The sequence below is a fragment of the Saccostrea echinata genome, unplaced genomic scaffold (genome assembly GCF_033153115.1).
Source record: "Saccostrea echinata isolate AGI-Se365-2 ecotype Australia unplaced genomic scaffold, CSIRO_AGI_Sech_v1 ptg000030l, whole genome shotgun sequence".
In the NCBI taxonomy this organism is placed as follows: Eukaryota; Metazoa; Mollusca; class Bivalvia; order Ostreida; family Ostreidae; genus Saccostrea; species Saccostrea echinata.
In genome coordinates, this window is record NW_026889779.1 from 20,920,001 (window position 1) to 20,930,819 (window position 10,819).

The 10,819-nt window shown below is 30.5% G+C and overlaps 1 protein-coding gene across 1 annotated transcript in view; it reads right to left on the bottom strand.

Moving 5' to 3' along the window:
• LOC133197511 (T-box transcription factor TBX20-like) overlaps nucleotides 1-1,897 on the bottom strand; it is a 9,595-nt gene extending 7,698 nt beyond the window's left edge. The window contains exon 1 of the mRNA XM_061333585.1: nucleotides 1,552-1,897. Within this exon, the coding sequence (XP_061189569.1) occupies nucleotides 1,552-1,729 (178 nt within the window). The 5' untranslated portion in view covers nucleotides 1,730-1,897. The remainder of the gene's footprint in view (nucleotides 1-1,551) is intronic.
• Between the last annotated feature and the right edge of the window lie 8,922 nt (nucleotides 1,898-10,819).

Below are 10,819 nucleotides of genomic sequence, written 5' to 3' on the forward strand. Positions count from 1 at the left end.
CTATTATATTGCATAATTTATTTTAAAACTCTTTTGATTTTTCTGTCGACTTATTATTTTCAAGAAAGAAGAATTCGTGTTTGAAATAAAATCATTGAAAAGAAAGGTAGATCTATGAAATGAATTTTAAAAATTTGCTGGTACGTGTAAGCACAAGATTTTCTTATACCCATCTCTCGACCACTGTGAAATATTTTAAACCAAATTTTCTTAATTAGTAATGAAGAGTCATGTGACTAGATTGGGCCCGACAGGTGTCCGATAGAGGTGAACTAACTTGAATAAGGTGCAATTTTTGACGCTAAAGCTTTGTTGAAAATCCTAATGCAAATTTATAAAACATTGTTAAGCTGTTGTAAATGAAGTCTCATTATAGATGCGTTGTTCCTACATTCTAAGTCCTTTATTTTAATTGATTAGATTAATTCTTGAGATAATCTGCCTTCAACAATTCCAAGTGTTTGATAGGACAGTGAGATATTGAGTTTATGTCACTTATCGTTAAAAGATAAGGATAGGATATCTCTCAATTAAATCTAGGTTTTGCCCTCCATAAAGTTAGTCAACAGTACCGTTTATACGGACTGCTACCCCTCCAAAGGACCGTTTATATCAATAGCGGCAGAAGTGGTATCTATCTGATATATTTAACTAATCAGCGATAAAATGCCGATAATCGATTGCTCAAAATCGCCAAATTTACAACTGGTGTATAGTATTTATTTTGATGGTTTTATTTCTTCAAAACCAATGACCTGACTAAACGAAGTATTATCCGAATATTATCCTAATTATTTGACAATAAAAGGTGCATTTTCACGAGTCAGTAGTAGCGATCGATTTTAGATTGTTGGATAAAATATTTCTCTAATTTATAAGTTCGTAAATAGAATGGGAAAAAAAAACAATGTAAAAAGCACCTGAATCAAATGGGAAATAAATAGATTTCCTAAACGTACATATTATAACATGTTTTTAGTCTTTACAGATGAAATAATTTATTTTGTGATTTTTTTACATCACAAACTAAAGAAATTATTAATGCCCGTTTCACAACAATATGTAAAATGTTATATATATATTTTTAAACTTTCCAATATAGGGTTACTTTTAAGATGGTCTTAGATATCTCAAGATACGATCGATCTGAGGATCGAAAAATAATTCATTGATATGAATTACAAATATTATTGCTAATTATTATTTTCCTGTAAATAATTATCAGAATTAAATTTTATGTCGCAAAGAAATACAAAATATCTTGAAAATTTTATTCTATCATATTTCATGGATAATTGATATTATACATACTTTCCATTTATTTTTAAAAATTTGCATTATCACTAGTCATAATAACAATTTTTCAGTAATAAATAGAAAAAAGAAATATTATTAGCGAGACCATTTATAAAAATAACCTCGGAAAGAAAACGTGTAAAAAACGAATTTATTATTATATTGTTCACAATATATATTCCTTGCCACATAACTATATCTAAGTATATTGTATTCTTTACAAATTAAGATAGTTTTAATGATTTAGATACTTACCGAGGTTGGGTAGACTTTCTTTGGACTGCGGGTTGCCTGGGGCAGACTTGGGGGTCACCCCCTCCATTATTGCGGCTATGGAAAAGGCTGTGGCTTTGGACGATAGCTGGACAGCTTTGGCCGAGGAAGGCATCTCTCCAGTTATACTTTCTGTACGGGAATTTTCTTCAGAATCCATACCAAATTTTATGTGAAATTTCTCCCAAATTTCCGTAAAAATTAAAAATCTTTCTCGAGATAAATGTTTATTAATAAGAGTATAAAAGATGGTACCACACACGAACTATCGTTTGTTTATCATCTGCCAAACAATTCTATGTAACTACTTCAATTAAACCATTGCTATAACATTTGTATATCTTAAGTACCATCTTAAGTTTCTGTTAATTTTCTTCACTTGTTTAAGCTGTTTGCTATTGGCTGTTTGTGACTATGGGCTGCCAATCACAAGACTGAAGGGAGGAGTCAGCTCCATCCATTAGGACCGGGATCGATATACCGCTGATATGAGCAAACGCTTTGGACAGACAGGATGACAGGTTCGCAGAAAAAAGTCTCTGCATGACACCATATTTGTTTTGTCTTACGGAGATTGAACCTGTTCTTCAAGATAATGTGTAATACTGGAAGCGTATTTTCGGTTTTTAAAATATAGTCTGGATTAGTATTAATAAGAGTATTTCTTACGAAGTACGAGAGCTAGACAATTGAATAGAAATTATTATTATTTGGACAAGCGGCCGTGAACAAAATAACTGCAAAGGTCTATCTTAAAGTCAAGCATTTTAACAGTTCATAGCAAATTTTCTGGAGTTTACAAATATAATAGAACAATAAAAAAATTTATTTTATAAAAATGCTTAGAATCTTATGGGTACACATTTCAATAAAATAGCAAGTATAACGTATATAAAAGAAATTCACTTGATATCGATACTCCAAGTCTTCATTTGCTATAAATTAACTTTAATTTTATTGAAAAAATGAATTAGTATTATTGTTAAATGAATAAAATATATCATAATGGATAATTATCATCTTAAAGGATTGTGTTTTTCTGATTTAGCATGGGAATAAAGCAAAAGTTTAATGATCTCTGAAAAAGAAAATATTGGTAATATTCTCACGAGATCTCTCTCCATTTTAGAAAATAAAATTCTTAAAATAATTCATTTCATATGTTTTTAAGAAAACTGGTACCTCATAAATCAGAAACTCTATCTCCCTACACAATAAACAAAATCATCAAAGTGTCGATTGCTCAACGTGAGGCGATCTACACATTTATGTAAATATTACAATAAGTTTATGTTTTTGCTGTTAGATTAAATGTGGATGTTTAAAAGAAAAGAGTCAAAATTTTGTGTTTTATTTCTAGTATTTGCAACATGGTTTTGAACATCAAGCCTATATTGAACAGAAATAGGGTTAAGTTTGAACACTGAGATAAGAGTTACTATACATTTTAAATATCAAACCAGATTTACATTTAAGAATTATATATATATATATATATATATATATATATATATATATATATATATATATATATATATATATATATATATATATATATATATATATATATATATTGATTGGTGTTTTTGACATATTTAAATTTTAAAAAAATAATTTAAAATGATCTATATTTCATTTCTAGTATTTTTTCAAATATTTTGACGAATAAACATGCTACACAAAGATAGATGTTATAAAATATGCACTGTTTGAAAACTGAAATTCGAAATTGGTATAATAGAACGCAATAGTAAGGAAGATAAATATAAATGACTTCAAACTAAAACAGATCGAAAAATATGACATCCCATAGTAACATTTTCATCATAACTTTCTACATAGAAAGAGTATGCAAATCACATTAGATTTCTACTACACAATACGAAATATAAATGTTCACCGTGATCTAAATCAGAACTGCGGTGTCGACGATGTGTGAAACTCCTTGATTACGATTTTTGAATGGTTATTAAATCATCGGGATCGTTGTTCCATGGAGCGAGTAAGTGTTGTTTTCGGTCCAACGCGTACAGTCTCTGGAAATCAAGACCCCAATTCGTCAAATCAGTTAGTGAAAGCAACAGCAATATCCTGAAAACGAACGTAAGCACAGGAAGCGCAAGCAACACAAAATATTGCCAAACTTTTTTCGTTTCTTTATTTTTAAATAAGCATTCAAATCGAAGAATTTTAATGTGTTTTTGTGGGGTTTTTAAAAAATAAATTGTCATATTTTTTTCTTTCTTTTCTTTCCCTATTTTAAATTGAACATGTTTGTGTACGTTTTTTATGCAAATAAGTCAAAGAGGTTTTTACTGCACAACTTACTATATCATAATTTTATTGCATTGTAAGCTGTATGTTTTAATCGAATGAACATATACATGTATAGACGTATTTTTCACTATCAATTCCAAAAGCCACCAATGAATACACTTGTACATGTGAATGTTAACGAAGTCTGGGTAAATCTTGGATTAGTCAAATAAAAAATACAATACGATGAAATAAAATAAAATGAATAAAATAAAAAAAAATACATTTACAATCCATCAATTATAATACAAATGTTTCAGTTTCCATTCGAAAACTTGATTTCGGATATTACCACAGTTCATGCATTTAGCATTTCAAAACAATTATTAGTTTACAACACAAGCTTCTAGGCGTTTTCACCCTACCCTCCACAAAAAATTAAGAACTCCGAAGTAAATTAAGATGTTTCTTTATTGACCTTTTATTTTCAAACACCTCCACAAGACCAATAAAGTTAGAGGAAGTATAAGAAAATTTCTGTTTACGGGGACAGGGCTCTGTAAAGAGAAAGCGAACATTTCATCCATCATTCGGTTCCAGAGGAGGTATTTGTCTGTAGTTGTTTCTTTATCATTCTAGAATTGGAAATCTTGCAGCACCAATCCCGGGATTGATTCGAGGAACGGTCCAAAATTAACGTTATTGTTATTTATGAACCGAAGCGTAAATGCAAAGACAATGTAGCGGTCGGCGCCAAACTGTTAAGAAACGTATGATTTTGACTCATTTACAATTCAAATTCCACACATTTGGCGGCAAAATAATTGTGATGTGACTGTAATGTTTAAGTGAGATTTACAACGATGTAATTTCCCTCATTGTGTATTATAATGCTGGAATTTTGTGTAAATTATATACTTTCTACTGTCTCTGGAAACCAAATTGTAATTGTGTGAATTCTTAAGACACTGGTTTTGTCTTATTTACATAAAGAACATAAGGTCAATCTGGTTTTTATAAGATGCCGATATTGCAAAGCACTTAGGCTATTCAGTCTTCAATAATCCGCTATGCATAAAATTCATTTGATTAAAACAACGAGACAGTCATGTTATTTCGAAGAGTTTGACACCCATCTGAGGAAATGACATCATAATGCTACCAAAGATAATACTTAGTATATATATTTCTTTAAGTTAATGTAAGAGAATAATTACGGTTTTTTCTTCAATGTATTCAAGATCACTATTCTAAACCTTTGACTTATGCCCCACAAAAATAGAGTAGTCCAGGAATAGTACCAGTAATTGTTTTTTTAAATAAAGATTTACTTGGAGAAAGAGAGAGAGAGAGAGAGAGAGGGAGTATACTACTGTATTGTTCTACATTTGTAATGAATGAGACCAATTCTCTATGATTTATACATTAAAATGTTTCAAATCATTTTAAAAAATCAAATTCAAAGCTACTTTTGACGGCCTGTGGTGTAAAACTGGCTTATGGGTAATCAATAACTCGATATAATGTAAAAGAGGGCAATGGGTTGCTATGAACATGACGTACAAAGATATTCTTTAAAAAAGTTGCAATTACTGCAAAAAAAGTTTGATAAATTGCGAAGATCTCTAAAAAGCCGGGAACAGAGATCGGAGAAGTTTGTCGGATTAGCAAGGTCCGGTCTGCGTTCACTGCTTGTCCAACGATTAGAATCAGTCTTCCTGTTCCTTCATGAAGGCTATTTATTTTTCTGCAAATGAAACGTTGTTTTGCGATAATACTATAACGAGATATGAGATAAATGACGTTCTGTGTCAAAGTGATGTTTTAAACAAGATATTTAGCGTGCGAATGTTCATAAATCAACAGTCTTAATGATACGCTAATTATTTTGTTAAAATGACATTTCTCTTTCGTTTGTAAATGTCTCAATGTTGAAAACACAACCAATCAAGACCAATTTTCCATTCAGATATTCCTTTTTTGAATTATTACATGGCGTAAAAAGGATTATCGAGTTTGGAAGTGAACGGGTTCTCGTAAATCAAAAATCGAAGAATCCTGACAAAAAACAGAACACTTCAAAGCGACAAAAACTATCAGGTTGGCATCGAACAACGATTTGTGAAAATATTGCTTCCCAAGCCGGGATAAAACCTAATCGAATTCCAGATTTTTTGACAAATATAATGCTCGTTAATTGTGAAAATAACCGTAAGTGGTTCTACAGGTAGCATTTTCTTATTACTTGATTGTACGCGTTACGTTGCATTTCTTGTGATATTGGCCGAATCAAGAAGTATTTTATTTCCCGTGAAGAATGCATTTTATGGTTAAGCGGTAATTTAAAACACTTAAAGTACACTAAAATGTCTTCTTGCGAAAATGCAAGTGCTAATAAATGTAGAACGCTATGAACCGTGCATTGCCGTGCGGTTATTTTATAACTTTTGAAACCATGGAGTTAGAATGATGTAACGTGAACTTACATGGATTAACGTTTGTTATATTGGTAAATATATTCTGTTCATGTAAGCCAATAGAGGGGAGACGTTAGAAACTATAAAATAAAGAATCTAGAAAATTTACATTCTAATAATCCTCCATGGAGCAAATGAATTATATAACTTTTTATTAACCTAGTTATTTCAATTATCTCTATAGCCAAAAAAAAAAAAAAAAAAAAAAAAAAAAAAAATAGAAGTTGTGTTCATTTTTTATTGTTCATGTTGAATCTATATTTTCATTAGGTAAACCTCGACATTGGGGTACAAATTTTTTAAATAAATGTATCGAAATATACTTATAAATACATCGCCTATGAATAGTTGTCACTTAAAAAAATAAATTCTGGAGAGAGGTGTCACTGTGAATGGGATTACTTAATTGTACATCACTAATCCTGCCATGGAACTTTTGATTCTTACTTTCTTAAAAGAAGAAATGTAATTGAAAATATGCCAAAAGTCCCCAATATATGTAGTATATACATGTATGCTGTGCAGAACCACAGAATCGGAATAGAAAAAAAAATAGAATGTGAAGTTACATAAAGGTCTCAATTCTTTTTTCCCCTCTCTTTTTTAAAATAGAAATACTGCTTTTTGAAATTTAGTTTAATTTAAACAATACATGTATTTATTTTGAAAGGGCACTGGTGTATTGAAAAGCAGAAAAGAATAACTTAAAAAAGTCCTCTCCCTTAAGTGCAGGGTCATTTACAATATAAAATTGGGAATATTGTAAGTGAAAATACATAAAATAAACGTTAAAAATAAAACACTTTTTCCAAATGTACCCAGGTCCCATTTAATTACTGGAAATATATAAATCAAATAAAATATTAGGTCAATATTGGCAACAAGAAGAGTGTAAAGAATTATATTTATATTTAAAATTAACCTTTCATTTTTTTTTAAAAAAAAAAGTCCTTGAATTTCTTTTTACATCAATTTGATGATATATTTCTTGGTAGATTGCAATCCTTAAAAATATCTTAATTAGAGAAATACCCTTAAAAATTATCATATATAACATTAAAGATAATTTTCATATTCACTAAGAGTTGCAACAGTGGTATTATCAAAATCATCAGTTGTGCAAAAAGTTCGGACAATTTGAAATTCTTTTCATTTTACTGTGTGGAAGTTGAGGGGTAATTATAAGTTTTTAGTCTACATTTCAACACGTTTAAACATAAAGTTGATAAATGCTATATATTACAGCAATTTCAGCTGAAATATATCGCTAAAGTACATTCCAACACCTGTCTTCTCCCTCGATCTTTTATGTAAATATTGCTCACTGTTAAGCTTGGAAATCTTGTCATCGTTTACCAGGCAGAAACTAATGTTTTCTGCTTTAAGCTGTGTATAATTATGTAGCTGTTTCTAACTAGTTTTATTTCTGTATGCAACAAAAATGTCAAAAGATACATTTTTCAACTCTGGTTCAACTTTAGTTTTGAAATCCATACATATTGATTGCTGTCTATTGCTTTTTCAAATTTATATTCTTGTAATTATCTTATACGCATGTACAGTTTACTTTGGATCTTATTGGTAATTTCAACACGAATACAAGAAAACTAAGTGAACACTCTCTACAACCTTTCATAATATGGAAATCTTAGGGAAATATGTTTGAAAAATGATTCAACCCCAAAATAACATTGACATTTATTATCAATTGTGTTTATTTTTTAAAAATTATTTTTAGATTTGCATGTTTTTGCAGAATACTTTCTTGTACTGACAACAAAGGGCAGGTTAGAAGTGTGTGATGCACGATCAGCTAAAAGTTTGATTCAAGACCAAAGTACAAACCACAGTATATTGTGCACAGAGAGGAGTACGCTGGTTTATTTCAATAGATTCTTGTGTTAATTGATTTTAGGCGGTTTTTTCTTATAGAAAACCAATTTGGCAATTGTTCAATTAATTTCCTTTCAAATGTATAGTAAAGATAGAGCAGGGTTTTTTTCCAAATATTATGTCAGATTTCTTATATACATGTATGCACTGCGTCATAACTGTGAACTACTAACTACTAGTATAAATAAAATTAAAAAAAAAAAAAAACAAAGTTAATATAAATGATTTTTTTGTCAGTTTTATTTATTTATTTCCAGTATATAACAATACATACAAAACAAATAACATTGAAAACACAAGAAAAAAAATGAAATTGACCATGAATTATTCAATAATTTTTATAGAAAATACAATGATACATATTTGCTTTTATAACTTTACACCAAAAGACTGCAAATTATTTAACTTAGTTCGAGATGTTGTACTCAGTTTCTTCAAGATTTACTTTCATTAATAGAGAGCGCTTTGTCCCTGGCTGCTCAATCAAACTTCCATAACCCTGAGTATCGTAAAATACAAAACCCAATAAAAATCAAAGAAGCTAAAATAAAAACATTATCATTACTAATCCTCTAATGAACATGTTGGATGTTATTTCATATTTGATAAATTTGAAATATGTCTGCTCAATCCCGCATTATCGGGACAACTGTTCCTGATAACAGATCTGCAGGACCAGTCTTTGTGAATACGGAGAGTGTCTAGCCTATTACAATTTAGCGAGTTGGGACCTTTCCTGCTCCCAAAATATGTTACCCTGTTTCTGAAGATCATTGATATGGGTTTGTTCAGAATTCCGGCGATATTGGCTCTTCTCTAATGATGGTGGTTTATTCATGTGTTTAGATGTTAAGATAATTATTTACTTAAGTGAAATTTGCTTGCAGAATTACGTTACGTAAAATTGAATTATAAGACGCTAAAATGTTATATGCGCCTGGATAGTGATAGAAAATATCAATCTATTTAGCGAAATAGTGAGTATTTCTTCCCGATATGACAAAATTTCCCGCAGCGCATGTATCGGGAGCTGATCAATTGATATCGCAAATCCACAATGACCAATTTGTACTGATATGGAGACGACAAAAAGTCTTAACTGGTGAAATGAGCCATTAATTGAGTTAGAATACGGCGCAAACTTGTGCATTCAACCCTCCGCCAAATAAGGTAATTAAATAGAGCTTGGAATGAGAACATTACGGAGGCTCGACAAGATGTAGAGAGGGTTCCTGTTTTGTCGTACATATGGATAAGTTATCGCCTGTCCATTTCCAATCAGTACTGAATACTCTGACTGAAGGATAATGTCCTAGATACATAATGTTTTGTGATTTCAAGCACTTTGTGACCAATTCCAAATTGTTTGATGTATCATTAAATTCTGACCATTTATACAAGAGATATGCTGCTGTACAAGGACTGAATAATAAAAAACATTCTACCTTTAAATAGTCAATATTTTGATATTTTCATTGGTTCTCTTTCTCACAGGTAACATTCATGTTCTTTGTATAGACGTATGGTATCTAGATCTGTCGGCCATATTTCTTTACAGCATATTCCAATCTAAAGCCTTTAGATTTTATATCATGTCTTTAACTCAAAAAAAATCGTAATTAAAATTTTATTTTTGTAAAATTGTAAACAATTTTTGTAACATTCAAGCTACTTGTACTCATTTAAATGACTCAATATTAAGGAATCTACAGATATAGATATATATTAAAGTTGACTAGTAAATACACATGTAGACTAAAACAGCCAAACAACCTACCACATGTTGAAACAAAAATATAGACGAACTATAAAATTAACCCCCCACACATGCTAATCACGTGTTAAGAACACTTGATGAATGCTTACACGTACGTCATAAAGTGATGCTGTTTCAATTTATGGTCCGAAGTGAAAATGTATGGCTGGCTCCACTTTCTCTTGTTGAAGGTCTTGGCAATATCACGCCATATTCCTCTGATTTTTTGTTATGACGACTTGAAAATGCATTGCAATCGACATTTGAAATGCTAGAGCTATTAACAAATTAATACCCAGGAGATTGACTGTGTTACTTATTATAAAGCTGTAAAGACCGGAGCACGTGTCTGTAATAACCCGCTACTAACTCTTCTGTATTACCGTACTCGCGTCAAATGTCTCCTTCTGCGATAACAGATGGGTTTTAACGTTTTATTAAGACATAATACACCGGCTGTAAAATTCCTCTGCATATTTTTCCTTTACAACAAATCAAGATGTAACCATCAACTTAGGCTACTTCTGAGCTCTATATCCTTTGTTTACAATGACGGTATCTTAAAATCTAAAAAAGTGTAATATTGATGTGACATAAAGCTAATATATGACAATGTAATTTTCTCTTCTGGTGTCGCGCTTATTTCTTAAATACATATATTATTATTAAATTGGTCTGTGCTTCTTTTTTTCAGACGTGTAAACTTACATTCAATTCCGAATTTTTACCTGGATAGATGTTGATGTATCAATGAAATTACAGGCATTAAAACAGAAGCTCCCAATCTACGTCGGTAAATATAAATGAATTTGCACCCCATATGCTATAAAATCAACAAGGTCTTCATTTTCCGCCATTTTGGTCTTTT